Source organism: Bactrocera neohumeralis, chromosome 2 (genome assembly GCF_024586455.1).
Source record: "Bactrocera neohumeralis isolate Rockhampton chromosome 2, APGP_CSIRO_Bneo_wtdbg2-racon-allhic-juicebox.fasta_v2, whole genome shotgun sequence".
NCBI classification, from domain to species: domain Eukaryota; kingdom Metazoa; phylum Arthropoda; class Insecta; order Diptera; family Tephritidae; genus Bactrocera; species Bactrocera neohumeralis.
In genome coordinates, this window is record NC_065919.1 from 64,004,871 (window position 1) to 64,023,313 (window position 18,443).

At 37.7% G+C, this 18,443-nt stretch overlaps 4 protein-coding genes across 5 annotated transcripts in view; 3 read left to right on the forward strand and 1 right to left on the reverse strand.

Annotated features, from left to right (window-relative positions):
- Window positions 1-18,443, reverse strand: part of LOC126760495 (exosome complex component RRP46) — a 203,375-nt gene that overhangs the window by 48,365 nt on the left and 136,567 nt on the right. The window lies entirely within an intron of this gene.
- Window positions 6,088-8,916, forward strand: LOC126760446 (probable cytochrome P450 12e1, mitochondrial). The gene is made up of 6 exons (XM_050476085.1): window positions 6,088-6,299; window positions 6,384-6,483; window positions 6,999-7,245; window positions 7,317-7,433; window positions 7,506-7,956; window positions 8,022-8,916. The coding sequence occupies exons 1-6, from the start codon at window positions 6,204-6,206 to the stop codon at window positions 8,607-8,609; spliced, it is 1,599 nt and encodes a 532-aa protein (XP_050332042.1). The 5' UTR covers window positions 6,088-6,203; the 3' UTR covers window positions 8,610-8,916.
- LOC126760382 (probable cytochrome P450 12e1, mitochondrial) lies at window positions 10,998-13,447 on the forward strand. Of its 2 annotated transcripts, XM_050475985.1 has the most exons (7): window positions 10,998-11,080; window positions 11,147-11,258; window positions 11,374-11,479; window positions 11,614-11,860; window positions 11,927-12,043; window positions 12,104-12,554; window positions 12,623-13,447. In XM_050475985.1, the coding sequence occupies exons 2-7, from the start codon at window positions 11,160-11,162 to the stop codon at window positions 13,202-13,204; spliced, it is 1,602 nt and encodes a 533-aa protein (XP_050331942.1). In that variant the 5' UTR covers window positions 10,998-11,080; window positions 11,147-11,159; the 3' UTR covers window positions 13,205-13,447. The 2 variants fall into 2 exon arrangements, with proteins under 2 accessions (XP_050331942.1, XP_050331934.1); XM_050475977.1 differs by having other exon boundaries at window positions 11,014-11,258.
- LOC126760406 (probable cytochrome P450 12e1, mitochondrial) lies at window positions 15,891-18,357 on the forward strand. Its single transcript, XM_050476008.1, has 6 exons — window positions 15,891-16,123; window positions 16,292-16,397; window positions 16,589-16,835; window positions 16,897-17,013; window positions 17,080-17,530; window positions 17,599-18,357. Exons 1-6 carry the CDS (start codon window positions 16,025-16,027, stop codon window positions 18,178-18,180), a joined length of 1,602 nt encoding a protein of 533 aa, XP_050331965.1. The 5' UTR covers window positions 15,891-16,024; the 3' UTR covers window positions 18,181-18,357.

Below are 18,443 nucleotides of genomic sequence, written 5' to 3' on the forward strand. Positions count from 1 at the left end.
GTCCGTTCGAATTATTTTGGTGGATATTTTGGGTATGAAACGCTTTCTCGCTCACTCGTCCCCATAAAGCTGACTTATTTTCAAATATAGTAAGATTTTAAACGAATTTAAAACCAAAAACGATTTGGCTCCGTGTGATTTTTTCTTGTTTTAGAAACTGTTGTTCAGTCAATCGAAGCGATAAAACAAAATTCGATGAAGGAGAGAACGTGACCGCCATCAAAAAAGTGCTAATAAAAAGTGTTTCGAGGACTGGAAAATTCGTGAACATAAGTGTATATATTGAAGAATAATTAAATATCATACGTTTTATTTACAATTTCCGGGTACTTTTTTGTCACAATGTAAGAGAAAGATTGCAAACTTAATGTCTAAATATTGGGTTATATTAAGACTAACATTGTAATAGGTAATACCTCTCCATCACCAAAAGCTTTAACGTTCGAAACCATTGCAGTGTTACCTCGAGCACATTTGGCTATCATCATCGTAGTAGCTATACTCACTCTTGAGTAGTACAAAAGGGAAAACTAGCCCACCACCATCAGGTTTTCGTGATCCTCGTGCAATGAGGCTAAAATATTGATATTCTCAAAGTTGCCTGGAGGAAGAAAGTGAAAACTTCTCAACACTTCCTCTTTGAATGACCAACTGTCGATGGTATTAAGTTAAATGGTTATTAACTGCCTCAACAAATTTGTTGTGGGGACTTCGATGATAAGTGAGGGTCGTTTGAAACGAAGTGAAGTTATTGCGTTTTAAGTATCAGTATGTTTGTGTTATCGGTGCGAAAATAAACTTCAAACAAAAAGCCAACATTAAATTTTGTTTTAAGATTAGTAAAACTTTTACCAAAACCTCTCAATTGATGAAACAACTTTATGATTTATGACAACGATGATTGCCTATCCCGTAGCAGAGTGCACGAGTGGTTTCAACGTTTTCAAAGTGGTCGTGAAGACATAAATGACGATCAACATGTGGGCCAATCAAAATCCGTGATCACCGGAAATTCCATCGAAACTGTGCGTGAATTTATCAAAAATCGGCAGAAATCATTGAAACTCATCGAAATGGAATTGAATTTTGACCGAACATTTGGGCTTACGAAAGGTGTGTGCACGGTTTGTTCCGCTCAAATTGACTGACGACCGAAAATTGCTCAGAATCCAACATTTAAAATTTTAACCATTGACCACTCCCCGTTTTCACCTTATATGGCACCGTGCGACTTCTTCCTTTTCGAAAAAATGCATTTGCCCAAGAAAGGAAGGCGATATGCAGACGTAGAGGCCATTCAAAAGGCTTGCACCGGCATACTGGTGGCCATACCGGCCAACGAGCTAAAACACTCGTTCGACCGTGCAAACAGACGTATTGAAGCAGAAGAAGACTATTTTGAAAAAAAATAAATTGATTTTGCCGAAAAAACCATTTGTTCTGTTTTTTTTTAAGTCCTGTTTACTTTCGAACGCAACTTGTATGTATATAAAACTAAAGGACAAGAGTATTTGAGATATTAAATTTTACGCACGTTTTATTCTCCGAAATTCGGCATGTATTATTATCCAAACCAACGGCATAATGTCTGAAGACATTTCTTAGATGGAACCACTGTAACATCAAGCTTACATACAAACCGAACGTTCAAACTAAAGCTTCTGTATGGAAAGTGTTTTTATTTCAGAAGATCGGAGTACTATAAACCTACCATAGAAACTCAGCTATCAAAATCAAGTTCGTATAAGGAAAGCTTGAGTCGGTGAAGAGGACTTTACATATCTTCAGTTCACCTGAAATTTACGCTTTTCCTTGTTTTTTTTAGTTTTCAAATAAAATGCCTTTTCAAAAAATTTACGAACCCACCATTTTTTCTGATTCTTAAGTGCATAAAACCCCTTAAGTCGTCTGATTTTCTCTTGGAATCAAGAAGGCGTTTATCGAGATTTTACTTTGGCTTCATCTAAGACTAGTGAAAACTTTAAGTGACAACTCACAGCAATTTTATTAGAGTTCAAAAGGAAATTTGTTTAAAAAAGAGCCTTAAAAAGCGATTACTAGAAATCTTTAAAACAAAATTAATTTATATTATCAAAAAACCACTTGAATTTAACCTAACTTTCAACCAAGCAACTTAGCTTCTTTGATCATAAGCTTTTACGATTTCTTTGAACTATAATAACCGCATAAGTGAGAATAAAATGCACCCAATGGTCATTGCTTGGCAACAGTCGAAAGTATGTTAAAAATTTATTAACTTAATCGTTAAACTTTTGTGTGTGCAATTTTCTTTTATTTTTCTTTACTAAACACTTATGTTTGTATACAGTTTCAGAGCCAACTTCGGTATGCCGCACATTGTTTACCTTTTATGGTTGCAGCTACGCTCATTGTTAACCTCAATCCAGCGCCAAGATGGTTCATGTTGTACGTCTGTCAATGACACTTTCCGCTTTCGCACTTCAAAACCGACTGACTGACACTACAATACGCTGTGCATCATTGAAAATAAAATAATAATAGAAAATACCGGCAGCCAGTCAAGTGAGGGGCGCACAAATAAGCAAGCAACAAAGCCAAACAAAATTGACAATAACAGCAGCAAGAAAATTACTTGAGTGACACTTGAAATGAAAATTATCCCTGCAACAAGGACACGTACGAGCGAAAATCACCGAGCAGACGCATACTAAATGCCACAACATTCCTGGCTGCTGGCTAAAAGTAATGCGAACAAAAACATTAACCACAACAAACACACACAGACGAATAAGCAAAAAATCTAAGCACAAAAATAACAAACAATTTTCTTATGCACTCACGTGTGGCAGCAATTCACGAACTCACAAACAACTCGAGAGTTGTGTGCGAACACGCAGCGCACACAATGCCCGTGGAGTGCCACTTCAGCGGCCACCCTCCACGACATTCATCAACGCCCGCTTTTCGACTGGGTGGATATGTGTAGCTTTATCCCAGCCGATGCTTGTTGGTACATATGCATGTGTGTGTGTGTGTTTGGGGAAAAGCACATCCTTGTGTTTATTTTGACTGCACACAAATTTTGTTATTCGTCTGTTGACACTAAATCGCATGTTAAGTGTAATTTTTACCTCAATCAAAGCACTCGCTTTTGGTATTTCGAGTGGAATCCTTTACACTGCTATTATTTGCTACACACATACACACATATACTCATACACGTGTTATCGTGGATTAAAGCGCACATGTATTAATACTTGATGAGAAATACATACATTCTGAACATTTGGGCATATCGTTCGACTTTAATAGATGTGGTCAACAAAAAATGATACACGAGCATTAAGTATATAAAAATATCTATCTATTTCAGTGTAAGCCAAATAATACTAAGCAACGCAAAAGAGACGACTTTCTAGAACCTAGGAGCTAAATATTTTAAAGACTCTTAACCATATACGTCCATAATTTTGCGATTTTGTGAGAAGAGTCTAAGAAGAGGTTCATTAATAGCACTTGCCATTAGAAGGAGTGTTTTATATCTTTATATCTGACGTACGTATGGCTTCTTCTTCAAACAAAACTTGACATCTTAGTGGTGGTGGAATCTTTTAGCCGGACCTTTCTCGGAACTAAGAGCACAAGATAATGGAGTAGCAGTCTAGCTATAATGTCAAGTGATTAAACGAAGAATAACTCGTAGGTAGGTGGGTAATAGTGTGTTCAAATCATTTGGTGTCCTCAATGAAACTTCTTATAAATACCTGTAGACATTAAATTTGTTGATGCCTGATGGATTCCAAGAGTTCAGACAGTGCTGGACCCTCACAGAGGAAATGTAAAACCATTTCCTCGAACCCTTATAGCTTGCAACTGCGGCAAATATTGTTATAAGGCATTCATATTTTTAACAAATGTTCACGAATTGGCCAATGTCCCGTTAAGGTGGCTAAAAGTCTACATACATATATAGTACTTTACCTGTACCTATTTAATAAGTCTTTAGTTCTTGCCTCGCTTATAGATTTCCATCCGTTCTGATCTATTTGTTCAAATTGTGTATTGATATCACTCTTCGCCTCGAATTCATCTAAAGACTCTCCTAGCTTGACCAACTCTTGTGCTTCTTAGTTGCCGAAAATGTTCCTGTGGCCGGGATGCCAGATTATTGATAAATGGAGTTTACCTGCCGTGAAGCTTAAAGCCTTCCTTCGTTGAAAACGCCGACAATGCCGCCTTACTCTCTCCGTATATGGTAAATTTTTGTATCTTCCTGTAGTTATTCAGCAAAAAGGCCTACTTTAGGGCCAGTAATTCTTCCTGGAAGCTGGGTTTGGTAGACAGATAGAGAGCGAGACATCAAGATCCCCGGAGTTACCCGCGTCTCTATGTTGAACTGGTTCAAATATTCTTTGGCATGAAATTCATATGGCGTTAAGTTCATAAATCTAACACCTGTTTTTTGCTAACATTATTTCTTAATATGATATCTATGTATACTAACACTTGCTGTATATTAGACACTACAAAATCGAATTATTCTATAAAATTTTTAGGATATTTTTGGAGTATAGAGATTTATTTCTCTGTCCTACTACCTCGATGCACTTACCCCTGTGATGGTCTGACTTCATTCAGGAGGATTGCATAATGGCTCGCAAGTCAGGGTGACGAGACCTTATTGTCGTAATCGGCACCACTGCCACAACCACAAAACGCCATTAAGCGAAAACCTACAAAGTGCCATAACCAAGCACTAAATTACAAGGGAACGTAGTGTGTGCCAAAACTTTGGAAAAAATGAGAATGGCTCCGCCCGCTAATTGGTTTAATATATGTCTGTACATATCTCCTAAACCACTTAAGCTACAAAAACCAAATTCGCCCCTAAATTCCCAAAGCGACGCTCTAAAAAGTAATGAAATCGGAAAGTAACCCCGCCCACTCCCCATACAACGGTACTAACGTGGGATCTAAGTAAAGGTAATTTTTTCAACAGCTTTTTTTGACAGATCTAGCAGCAAACTCGAACTTACGTATTGAACGACTTGGTGCATTTTGCATCAAGATCTTAAATTTAATGCGTACAAAATACAGCTTGTGAAGAACTGAAGCCGCTCGAGTTTCCCAAGCTATATCGCTTCGCTCTATGGGCTCTAGAAAAGTTCCACGGAGATCCGCCTTTTTCGAGCTAAATTTTGTTTAGCGATCAGAACCATTTCTGGGTATATAAACAAGCAAAGTTGCCGCATTTAGGACGAAGGGCAACCTGAAGAGATTCAAGAGCTGTAATTTCATCCAAACAACGGTTTGGTGTGGTTTATGGGCCGGTGGCATCCTCGGTTCATATTTCTTCATGATGCCGGTGAGAACGTAACCATCAATGGCGACCCTTATCGCGACATGATAACCGACTATGCGTTGCCTGAAATTTGAGCTCATAATCTCGGCGACAATTGGCTTTAACAAGACGGCGACGGAGAGAACACTTTGGTGAGCAGATAGTTTCACGTTTTTGGGTCGATCGATTGAGATCATCTTCAAAAAATAAATGCCTAAAATATTCTTTCGAATGATAATAAACATTTCGCAATAAATTTCAATTCTCTTGTTTGTTTTTTCTTAAAAAAAAAGCAAGGAACCTCGAAATGGATCACCCTTTATAATTTTAGCTAACACGAGCTAAAATATAGTAATAAAACTAAGTTTGATTATTTCGCAACTAAGTATTTTAATATAACGTTTTTCCAGCACCTGAAGGAGTATCACGAGTTTTGATTCCTGCATGTTGCAAGAGTATAAAATGCTCGGATATACCCGAACTTAGCTCTTTCTTACTTGTTTACCCTTAGAAACTTTCCTTCCACTTCCCCACCTCAAATCGCTATAAATTATTTTCCTTTCATTTTTCATTTGACAGTTTTTTTCTAGGCTGCCTCTTATCATTCTAAAATTCCTTAGGACAGCGGTTTTTAAATGGTGCAAAAACTAAGCGTAATCTCTATTTCTATCATTGTTGATAGACAGAATACAATGTGTGGGATTTTATATGTGCGCAGACTGATCGTGAGCAACTGCCGACAGTTTATTCATTGTGCCAAAGTTTGTAGAGGGGCGCAGACGTCCACGATCACTTTCTATTTTATTGCTCATCTAAAATTCGAACTTTCACATTTTAGTTACAATTGACAAAGTAAATTAATAAATAATCAAAGGCAAAGATGTTATCGAGGCATTTAAAGCAAATTGATCACATCGGTTCGCGGCATTTGCGCGTTTCAAGGGTACGGACTTTTGCCGTGCAAGTAGAGTCTAAGGTAGGAGTTATTAAATGCATAATATTTTCACATACATATTTTAAATTTTTTAAATAATACATTGTGTTACAACTAAATTTTTAGCAAAACAATGCGAGTGATGTGGACTTAGAGAAGGCGCGGCCGTATTCAGAAGTGCCTGGGCCAGGTAAACTCGAACTAATACGGTTATTCATGCCAGGAGGTAAGCGATTATCATTACTTAATCTCCACGTTGTAAATATATATTATTTTAAAGTTTCACTTGCTTATTTGTCTAATATCAATTGACACTCAATATTATTGATTTCATTCAAATTTGAAAATCTAGCGAACTAGGTTCCATTCGGTTTACTTATTTTGTAATATCGGACAATGTATTCGTATTATCACATTCGCGGATTTTACATGGCGATAAAAAGCTAGCTGGTCTCTGTAACACGTACTCAATTCGTGACGTCTCCCTTTCAGTTAAGTTGTAAGTTCATAGGCATTTCAATAACCACAGCTTTCTGCCATCTTACGATCCAAATTGAACCAAATGTTTTATAGAATAATTCAAAATGGTCCCTTTTCTTAATATGTCTAACCACGGCAATTTTAATTTTGAGCCCCACTAGTTTATTGGACATTAGTTTTGGTTACATGAGACATTAGTTTGTAAGGATTTCGAAGCAGCATAAATTACACCTGTAATGACACTTCATCATTTGATTTCAGGTTTATTAGCCAAGAAACCATTTTTTGATGCCTTTCGTGAAATGGGCAAGACTTATGGAGAGCTTTTTCGGTTTCCCGGCATATTTGGCAAACCCGAAGTTATAATCGATTTGAATCCCTCGGATTATTCGGTTATTTTTCGTAATGAAGGACCATTGCCTTATCGACGCGTTTTCGACACCTTCGTCTATCATCGTGAAAAACATCGTCCCGAATTCTTTCAGGGCGTCGACGGTATTATATCCACGTGAGTATCGCATCGCACACATATGTATGTATATGGGGCTCTCATATATTCTTTTTAATATTTTACACCAGCTCTGGCGAAAAATGGGCGAAAATGCGTACGGCTGTGAATCCAATACTCATGCAACCGAAAAATGCCAAGCTGTACTTGAATACGCTATTGGATATTAATAACGAATTCCTAGAAAGGTAAATCGAACAAGTGTACGAAGTGAAAATTTTCAATAAGCTTAATTTTATTCATTTGTGCTCTTCTGGTAGAATACGGCACATACGCGATCCCAGTACAATGGAAGTGCCCGACGAATTCCACGACGATATCAATCGACTTTCTTTTGAGGGCATCGCAGGCATTGCGCTGAATACACGACTCGGTTTAATACAAAAAAATCGTGATACTGTCGAAGGTAAAGAGATCATGAAGAGCATACGCAATTTCTTTTTACTCTTCGAAGAGCTAGAGGTTAAACCTTCCATATGGAAGTATGTGAAAACACCAAAATTCTATGATATGATGAAGACTCTAGACTCGATGACGGACATCTGCAATAAGTACATTAACGAAGCGCTAATGCGCATTGAACACGATAGCGAGGGCAACCTTACATCGGCGCTGGGCAAAGAGAAGAGCGTGTTGGAGAAATTAGTGCGCGTGGATAAGAAATTTGCCGTAGTAATGGCGCTGGATATGATGATAGCTGGTATTGATACGGTAAGTGTGAGTCTTCAAATGTGAAAGGGTTTCCTATAACTTCGATACTTTTATTGCACCCGTAGACCGCCTCCACCTTGACAGGTATATTGTTATGCATTGCGAAGAATCCTGATAAACAACAAAAGCTATTTGTAGAACTTAAGCAAATATTGCCAGAAAAAGATTCGCAGCTGACAACTCAAAATATGCAAAATCTGCCTTACCTGCGCGCCTGCATCAAAGAGGGCATACGCCGCTATCCTCTCTTCCCGGGTACGATGCGTCGTTTGCCCAACGATGTAGTGTTAAGCGGATATCGTATACCTGCCGGTACTGACATCTGCATCGGCGCTAATATGGTGATGCATGATGAACGTTATACGTCGCAGCCGGATAAATTCATGCCGGAGCGTTGGTTGCGTAACGATCGATCTGCCCAAGCTCTGGAGGCGCAAATTACGAATCCATTTTTGTATGTACCCTTCGGCTTTGGTCCACGCAGTTGTATGGGCAAGCGTATTGTCAATTTGGAGTTGGAAGTCACTTTGGCGTGTTTGGTGCGTAATTTCCAAATTGAATTTAATTATCCAACCGAAAATGCATTCGCAATGAAGTTCATCAGCGTGCCGCAAATACCGCTCAAGTTCAAATTCATCGACAGAGGAGCGTAGTCTTGGACAGGAGAAACAATGAGAATTGAATATAGTTAACATATTTTTTCAGGCACCATATTAAGCTCACAATGTGATACGAGTACGTTTGTCAAATTTAATTTTACTTTCTTTATATACATGCCTGTGAAGTACAGCATCTATTGATTCCAAAACCTCAGAATATAACGCGCTTCCCCACAGAAAAGAAATAATCGATTTGAATAATTTTTTTCAGTGTAATACAAATATAGTTCAAAATTTGTAAAAAAATTAAGATAAAAGAATTTTTACAATAAAAGCATCACACTACAAAATCTTAGGAAAATTTTGTTTTGTAATCAATAAATTTAAAAACTGACGTGGAAACTCATTGTGGTGGAGAGGGTGAGAATGGCCAGTTGTACTCTCTACACATATAAGAAGATGCTAGGGTCAACATGGGGTCCTATCCTTAAGCATTGGTGTTACACAGCGGTAGTCAAGACAATCTTGTGTTATAGTGCTTTGGAGTGATGGACCGCTGCCAGTAAAATATGCTACAGAAAATTTTTGGAGCGAATACCACGGCTGGCTTCTCTAAATATAACGGGAGCACTAAGAAGTATTTGAAAGGTTACTCAACCTGCCACCAATTCACATTGCAGTGGAAAGCTCCACAGTGAAATCAGGGTCACGATTGGCGGCGCTAGGTGAATTTTTCACAAGAACCTTCGGAAATAGCTCGATAGGCAGGATAAAATAGACCACATATCTTCATGCTTTATCTGGAAGAGAAGTTTTCAAGTCACGCTGGTGGAGTCGGTGGATGGACGGACGGATTACTGATGTAAGAGCTTCACAGTTTACGGGACTTGATGAAGTTACAGAATTAGATATCAAGTATCTATTAAACTTCGCAAAAAGCGTGGACTTCCAAGTGAAAGTGGTTGCTTTAAGAATATTTCCGTTGGTCTACTAGCAATATAGTGATTATTGAGATTTGATTCGAAACTGTTGTTAAAGTCAATTTCCGGAATAGCCGTCAACGCGCATAGCGGTTCACGTTTTAAGTCTTCAAAACGGTGTCCTTTACGTGGTCGTTTCAGTTTTTCTGAATGACCAAAAGTTACACAAATCTAAGCTAAATCAGTCCAATATGGTGGTTGCGTCACAATATTGGTTGAAAATTGGGCGAAAAACTCACGAAGAATCAATGCAGTATGCGACGGTGCATTATCGTGGTGCTAAAACCAAGAGTTGTGGGCCCATAATTCCGTCCTCTTTTCACGAAAAACTTAGCGGAAACAACGCATAACACTAAAATACTATTCTTGCTGACAGTTTGGCCTATCGGAAGGAATTCGGAATACACCACACCTAATCGAAGAAAGCAGTCAACATAACCTTCATTTCTGAATTGTTTTTGCGTGGGTTTTTCAGCTTCAACTCACCTATGACATGATATTCGGCCGATTGATTGTCTGTTTCCGGGTCGTAAGTATAGGTCTAAGACTCATCGCCAGTAATAATACGTTTCATGACATACTGGTAATCGGAAAGCATTGTTTTACCGAAGCTAACTCGACACTGTTTTTCGAAAAAAATTTGGTGATTTTGGAACTTTGATTCTTCCAATATTCCAATGCTGCGTGTAAGAACTCGGACTGTTAACCGTCGATCCTCAATAACCGATTCCTTTATTTTATTGATGTGTTGATTATCAGTAGATGTTGATGCTCGTCCTTGTTCGTCGTCAACGCGTGCTCGACCCTCTTTGAATAATTTGTGCCAATCAAAAACACTTGCTTGCGTCGAACAGTTATCACCGAAGGCTTTTCCAGTATTTTCGGCACCGAAAATTTGATTTCGCACAAAAAATTTAATGGAACTTCTTTGTGAAATAATTTCACTCATCATAAAAATCACCGAATGCCTCTTATGTACTTCAGGAAGACAAGCGTATACTAAACATTAATCATTATTTTGATGTGATATTTGGCACAGATGTCACTGACAGTTATACCAACCTACAAAAAATATGTTTTGGGTGAAATTTATATTAAAAGTTCTTACTATGTAAATGACTTACTTATGTAAATGATTTTGACTTTTGACACAATTGAGATTTACACTGTCGTATTTTTTAAGTAGGGTCAAATTTTAGAAAATCGATTCAGTAGTTTTGAAAGTTACCCCGCACAATCAACGTGACACCTAATATTTATAGATATGCATGTAAATTTAATTATTCTCTGCAAGCGGCGCCAATAAGTTCAAGCAGTATGGTGTAGGGTATTAAAGAGTGAAATTCATCGAATTCGAATTTAATCGATTTAATAATAAGAAAAAGCTCCAAACTAAACTTTCATAATGCAAGGCACGACGCAATGCGCATATTAAACTTCTATGCTGATTAGAATATGCACACCATTGAATAGCAAATTGGCGAATCAGTAAGCTTGCAAGTGCAGTAGCGATCGGTGCTACAGCTGTCTAGGAAAACGGGTTCGGTAGTTTCTATACATTACATATCAAATTTTTTAATTATTATTTGAAGTTTGATTAATTATTAACAGCAAAACACTTAAAATGTTATCGCGTCATCTGATCAAATACAATGCAATTGTCGGGTATACGTTGAGGTCAACGGCTTTAAGGGGGTATGCAACAGCTTTGGAACATACGCAGGTACAATTCGTTATTACATTGTTTTTACAACCACACTATAATTAATATTATCAGTAGTAGTTTAAAATAGTAAACAAGTTTATTAAGTATCTAATTATTTAAAATGACTTTGCAGATAAATGAGACAGCGTCTGCTACGAACGAATGGGAAAATGCACGTCCATATTCAGAGATGCCGGGACCGAGCAAGTTTGAAATGATTCGTGAATTTTTACCAGGAGGTTAGAAAGTGGACTTTATTTTGCTGTATTGGCAAGCAGGCCGAATTATTCCGTATCATTTAACCAAACTAAAAAATTAAATCTCGAATATTGTTTTTTTCACAAAACAATGCCTTCATTTATCATATTTTCAGGCGCGTTTTATAAGAAAACATTTATTGAAGGAATGACCAATATGACAAAAAAATATGGCAATGTCTATCGATTTCCCCCCATGTTTGGCAAACCAGAAATGGTTTTGGATCTTAATCCAAACGATTATCCAATAATATTTCGAAATGAGGGCATTTGGCCAGAACGGCGTTCTTTCGAAGCCTTCATTTATCATCGTAAGGTGCACAGAGAGGATTTCTTTCAAGGCGTCAGTGGACTATTGACAACGTAAATACTCTGCAAATAATGATTAAAAAGATGACTAACTTTACTTGTATATAAATATTTTTCTAGAACTGGCGAAGAATGGGCAAAAATACGTACCGCCGTTAATCCCGTTCTAATGCAACCCAAAAATGCCAAACTCTACTTAAACACTTTACTCGAAGTCAATGACGAATTTCTCGAAAGGTTAATACAATATTTGTTATATTTTTTAACATCTTTAAGCCATAACCAAGTTTATTTTAGAATACGTCACATACGCGATCCTTTGACACTCGAAGTTCCCGATGACTTTCTTGATGATATTAATCGTCTCACCTTAGAGGGTGTGGTGGGCATCGCACTAAATACCCGTTTAGGAATGATACATAAAAATCGGGATAATCCAGATAGTAAACTATTTTTGAAAGAAATTCGAAATTTTTTTGAATTAACCGAAGAGGTAGAAATCAAGCCATCCATTTGGAAGATAATCAAAACACCGAAGTTCCGTCAACTGATGAAAACATTGGATTCGCTTACAGCGTTGTGCAATAAATATATTGATGAGGCGCTAAAGCGAATTGATTTGGATAGTGAGGGTAAATTCACCTCAGAGGAAAATAAGGAAAAGAGTGTTTTGGAGAAGCTATTGAAAATTGATCGCAGAATCGCTGTGGTTATGGCCTTAGATATGATGATGGCTGGCGTCGACACAGTAAGTTCAGCATAAATCTATCATGTGATTAAGAAAATATTTCAAATATTATACTCTCGTTATCACAGACAAGTTCCACCTTAACGGGCATATTATTTTGCATCGCCAAAAATCCGGACAAACAACAGAAACTATTCGAGGAACTCAAAAGCATTCTACCAAATAAGGACTCTCGCTTAACTATAGAGAATATGAACAATCTTCCCTATCTGCGCGCCTGCATTAAAGAGGGCATGCGCTATCATCCCATTATTGCCGGCACTATGCGTCGCCTGCCGAACGATGTTGTGCTGAGTGGATATCGCATACCGGCCGGTACTGATGTTTCGGTTAGCTCCAATTTGCTGTTGCGTAATGAGAAGTTTGTGGTAGAGCCAAATAAATATATTCCAGAGCGTTGGCTACGTAATGACACAGAGGGTAACAAATATCAACTCAATAACCCTTTTCTATTTCTTCCATTCGGCTTCGGTCCACGTAGTTGCGTGGGCAAACGAATTGTGGACCTGGAATTGGAGGTGACTTTGGCACGTTTGGTGCGCAATTTCATGATAGAATTCAATTATTCAACGGACAATGCGTTCGTACCGAAAATGGTATTCATACCAGCTATACCACTTAAATTCCGATTCGAAGAAAGAAAAGAGTGAAGAAACGGGTATTAACTGATAAAACAATTATAGGCTCACAGGTTTATAAAAGTATAAAATGTTTATAAGTGGCAACAAAGAAAATTAGGTGCTGGGAATTATTGGCCGATAAGAGTTCTCAAGATATAAATAAAATATATACCATAAATGTATAGTGCTTATATACTTGTATATTTGTGGGTTCACAAAATAGATTAAAAATATGCAAGCAAAAAAGAAAACAATGAAAACTTTATTGTTCAAGGTAGAGTTTAAGTTCTTTGGAATTGAAAAAAGAAAATGGTGGTATGTATTGGAAAATTTACGTCTGCTTCTTTAAAGAAGATGACAAGAATGGAGACCTAACCATCGTTATCGTTGGCGAACGTCAAATCCACAAGGTGATCGCAGCTGCTACCGCTCACTTTATTCCGGCTGGAAGAATCGTGGAACTCTGCCCAATTTCCCAGCCGAAATAGTTGTTTTAGCTAATGAGCGCGACACCTTACGCCATGCTGATCCCTGTGATCCCCGAATAAGGGATCTCACTTTGGAGATTCGACAAATGGTAAAGCAACATATACGGAAAAAATAGATAGAACATCTGCCTCTCCCCCGACGTGAGTAAGCTTTGGACTATTGTCCAGGATTTGTGTAATCCGAAGAGACATGATGACCGAGTTGAAATATTCTCGGACCCAAAGAAGTGCACGAGCTATTTTAGGCGGCAATTTATACTGCACCTCTCGATAGACAAAGCCAAACGATGTGTTACCCGAAGGCTGCGCAAAATGCCAAAAGACTGCTCACCACCCGTGAGAGTCCATTGGCCCAAGTGGAATTAACATGCTGATGCTAAAATCTATGCTCGACGGGAATAAGCTACTTCAAAAGGTCCTCAAGCTGTCGCTGACCACTCATCAAATACCCGATGTGTGGAAAATCGGAAGAGTGGTCCCACTACTGAAACCTGGGAAACCCGGCAACAAAGTGGAGTCCTATCCTCCAATAGCTCTCTTCTTTCCAATAGTTAAGACACTTTAGGCCTTTCCCCCTTGCCGCCCCTCATGCACCACCTGAGTCTAGCATACCACCAGCATCGTCCACCCCTCTGCACCATATAGCAGGACGTGGATGGTGAGTGAATGAGAAAATGCTCTTTGTTCGTCGAGAAAATACTTTACTTCTCAATTGCCTACCCAATCGGAAGTAACATCGGTTGGCAAGAGTTATTCAGCGTTAGATTTCGAGACTGGCGTTGTTGTTGGTGTTAATGCTGGTTCCAAGATCAACGAAATGATCTACGTCTTCGAAGGTATCACTGTCAACAGTGACGTTGGAGCCAGGTCGCTTATGCGACAACTGTTTGCTTGATGTCAGGAGATACGTAACAGTAAATTTTTCTTGAGATAGTGTGGCCATCGGACGGTATGTATATTACAATAAGGGTATTATATTAAGGAAATTCTCTTAAGAAATATTTGTATTTCCTCCAATAGCTCTCTTCTTTCCAATAGTTAAGACACTTTAGGCCTTTCCCCCTTGCCGCCCCTCATGCACCACCTGATTCTAGCATACCACCAGCATGGATACCGAAAACTGCACAGAACCAACACAGCACTTAGCGTTATAAACACCCAGATAGTTCATGGCTTCAATCAAAAATCACCCCGAGAGAAGACGATCCTCGTAGCGTTGGACTTGTCAAAAGCCTTTGACACAATCAATCATACAACGCTACTTGAAAACATCGAAAAATCAACGCTCCCTCCAGTATTGAAGAGGTGTACCATGAACTGAACTATCTGAGCGGTCGACAATCATCCTTTTTGTTTCGTAGTTTCGAATTGTTGTTATATTAGTATAAATCTAAAGAAGGTTTAAGTTTGAAAAATAAGTTTTTTTTGGATTTAACTTTCCGAAGTTGGTCTTTTTGTCAGGTTTTACTTCATTTATACCCAGTTTAGTTTGTCATTTCGTAATTAACATAGTTACTCCGAAACAAGATGGCCACCGATCCAGATTTTCGCAAGAAAATTTTTTTAATATACAAAATTGTCGTATTTGGAATGATGATAAACCACAAGCCATTGTTGAAAAGCCTTTACATCTTCAAATAGTCACTATTTAACGTGTTCTTGGAACATACGGAATCATTGATTCACATTTCTTCAAAATTAAGGACAAACTTAATGTTACATAGAGCCATGATTAATGACTTTTTCTTACCTCAATTGAAGAATGTTGATGTGGACGACCTTTCGTTCTACCAAGACGGCGCTTTATGCGATACACCTAACGAAACCATAAATTTAGTGAATGAATCTTTTGGTGAAAGTTGAATTGTCTAGCAACATTTTTATACTCTAGAAGCATCTTGCTACAGAATATAACAGTTTTGTTCATCTAACGAGTTAGATATAGGGATCAGAATGATGGGACGAAATAAAATTCGAGTGACTGTTTGTCTGTATGGCAAGTGATAACTTGAGTATAAATCGAGATAATCGTAATGAAACTTGGTACACGTGTGGCTTGACAAAACGAGTGAACGAGTTCGTAGAAGGGCGTAACTCTCAAGCCCTACAAGCTAACTACACAAATTCAAATAATGTTATTAATAACAAAAAGCTCTGATAAGAGCTTTCACAATGCATGGCGGAACGCAGTGCATGCTGATTAGAATATGCTCACTGCTAAATAGTGAATCGCCGCGACAGTAAGCTTGCAAGAGCTGTAGTGATCACTATATTTCTCTCTGCAAGCAAGTTTGGAAGTGTGTTTAATGCTGTTTGCGTATAAAACTATTTAAGTTTGATTAATAGCATCAAAGCACTTAAAATGCTTTCAAGATTGCTAAATAGATACAATGCACTAGTCAGGCGTTCATTAAAATTAACAGCGTTTAGGGGATTTGCAGCGTCTATAGAGCCAACGCAGGTAGATAATGATTATTATTTTATTAGTATTAAGTGTTTATAGAGAAAGTATTGTATTATAGAACTTTTATTTCAAATAAAATGTTGAAAAAATTATAAAATCAGCAACAATTTGACTTTGTTTGTTCGCAATTTATAGATTCTTCATTCAATACATTTTAATTTATAGGAAAATCAAGGAACTTCTACTTCGAACAATTGGGAAAATGCGCGGCCATATTCAGAATTACCAGGGCCAAGCAAATATGAAATTATTCGTGGATTTTTGCCAGGAGGTAGGAAATTATATTTATATGACAACTAATGCTTAATTTTCTAATTTTGCAAATGCCTTTCTCGATAACTTAATCCACCCAAGTATTTTTTTAGTACAAAAGTTTAACGAAATTCGATATATTTTATTTGCAAACAATGTACTATATGTAAATACATATATATTAACAGCACATTTCCCCTCTATTTTCAGGAGTGTTTCATAAAAAAACATTTATTGAAGGCATTTCAAGTCTGACACTAAAATATGGCGATGTCTATCGTTTTCCCGCCATGTTTGGCAAACCAGAATCAGTTATGAATCTTAATCCAAATGATTATCCAATAATATTTCGAAATGAGGGCATTTGGCCAGAACGACGTACTTTCGAATCCTTAGTTTATCATCGTAGAGTGCACAGAGCGGATTTCTTTCAAGGCGTGGATGGACTTTTGACCACGTATATTTATTGCAAATTTAATTTCTTGATACACGTAACCAATTTTTGAAAACAATTCTAGAACTGGCGAAGAATGGGGGAAAATACGTACCGCCGTTAATCCGGTTCTAATGCAACCTAAAAATGCCAGACTCTACTTAAACACGTTACTGGAAGTCAGCGATGAATTTCTCGAAAGGTTAAACCAATATTTAATTGTTTTTTTTTTTAAGAAAAGATTAATCTCAGTCTGAATTTGTTTTAGAATACGTCACATACGCGATCCTTTGACACTCGAAGTTCCCGATGACTTTCATGATGATATTAATCGCCTCACTTTAGAGAGCGTGGTGAGTATAGCGCTGAATACCCGTTTAGGAATGATACATAAAAATCGAGATAGTGCGGAAAGTAAAACACTTTTGAAAGAAATACGCAATTTTTTCGTATTATCGGAAGAGGTAGAAGTCAAACCATCTATTTGGAAGATTATCAAAACACCGAAGTTCCATCAACTGATGAAAACATTGGATACGCTTGTAGTTTTGTGCAACAAATATATCGATGAGGCACTAAAACAAATTAATTTGGATAGTGAGGGTAAATTCACCTCAGAGGTGGGTAAGGAAAAGAGTGTTTTAGAGAAACTATTGAAAATTGATCGCAAAATTGCTGTGGTTATGGCCTTAGATATGATGATGGGCGGCGTCGACACAGTAAGTTCCCCACAATTCAATCATGTGATTAAGAAAATATTTCAAGTATTATACTCTCGTTATCACAGACAAGTTCCACCTTAACGGGCATATTATTTTGCATCGCCAAAAATCCGGACAAACAACAGAAACTATTCGAGGAACTCAAAAGCATTCTACCAAATAAGGACTCTCGCTTAACTATAGAGAATATGCAAAATCTTCCCTATCTGCGTGCATGCATTAAGGAAGGTATGCGCTATCATCCCATTATTGTTGGTACTATGCGTCGCCTGCCGAACGATGTTGTGCTGAGTGGATATCGCATACCGGCCGGTACTGATGTTTCGGTTAGCTCCAATTTGCTGTTGCGTAATGAGAAGTTTGTGGTAGAGCCAAATAAATATATTCCAGAGCGTTGGCTGCGTAACGACACAGAGGGTAACAAATATCAACTCAATAACCCTTTTCTATTCCTTCCATTCGGCTTCGGTCCACGTAGTTGCGTGGGCAAACGAATTGTGGACCTGGAATTGGAGGTGACCGTGGCACGTTTGGTGCGCAATTTCATGATAGAATTCAATTATTCTACGGATAACGCTTTCATACAGAAGCTCGTTTTCATACCTGGGATACCACTGAAGTTCAGATTCAAAGAAAGAAAGGAGTGAAGACCGGTGAATAATTTAATCCTACATTCATAAAATGATAATATTATAAATAAATGACTCTATTAGTAGAATAGTTTTGTTAGTGCTAACAAAGTGAATTAGGTGCTTAGAGTGATAAGTGTTCCCAACTTGTAGAACATATATATATTTTAATAAAATAGTAATGGGTTCCAAATACATATATTTTGAATTTCAACAAATATTTATAGAAAAAAAGTAACTCGTGAAATATGTTCAATAGCAAGTAATATTCTCTTGACATA

Excerpts from the sequence above, each read along its gene's own strand:
- LOC126760406 (XM_050476008.1), top strand. The coding sequence starts at position 16,025 with ATGCTTTCAAGATTGCTAAATAGATACAATGCACTAGTCAGGCGTTCA. Across the intron at positions 16,124-16,291 it reads CGTCTATAGAGCCAACGCAG|GAAAATCAAGGAACTTCTAC; the intron begins GTAGATAATGAT and ends TTTAATTTATAG. Across the intron at positions 16,836-16,896 it reads GTGGATGGACTTTTGACCAC|AACTGGCGAAGAATGGGGGA; the intron begins GTATATTTATTG and ends AAACAATTCTAG.
- LOC126760382 (XM_050475985.1), top strand. The coding sequence starts at position 11,160 with ATGTTATCGCGTCATCTGATCAAATACAATGCAATTGTCGGGTATACG. Across the intron at positions 11,480-11,613 it reads TCGTGAATTTTTACCAGGAG|GCGCGTTTTATAAGAAAACA; the intron begins GTTAGAAAGTGG and ends TCATATTTTCAG. Across the intron at positions 12,044-12,103 it reads AATGACGAATTTCTCGAAAG|AATACGTCACATACGCGATC; the intron begins GTTAATACAATA and ends AGTTTATTTTAG.
- LOC126760446 (XM_050476085.1), top strand. The coding sequence starts at position 6,204 with ATGTTATCGAGGCATTTAAAGCAAATTGATCACATCGGTTCGCGGCAT. Across the intron at positions 6,484-6,998 it reads ACGGTTATTCATGCCAGGAG|GTTTATTAGCCAAGAAACCA; the intron begins GTAAGCGATTAT and ends ATTTGATTTCAG. Across the intron at positions 7,246-7,316 it reads GTCGACGGTATTATATCCAC|CTCTGGCGAAAAATGGGCGA; the intron begins GTGAGTATCGCA and ends ATTTTACACCAG.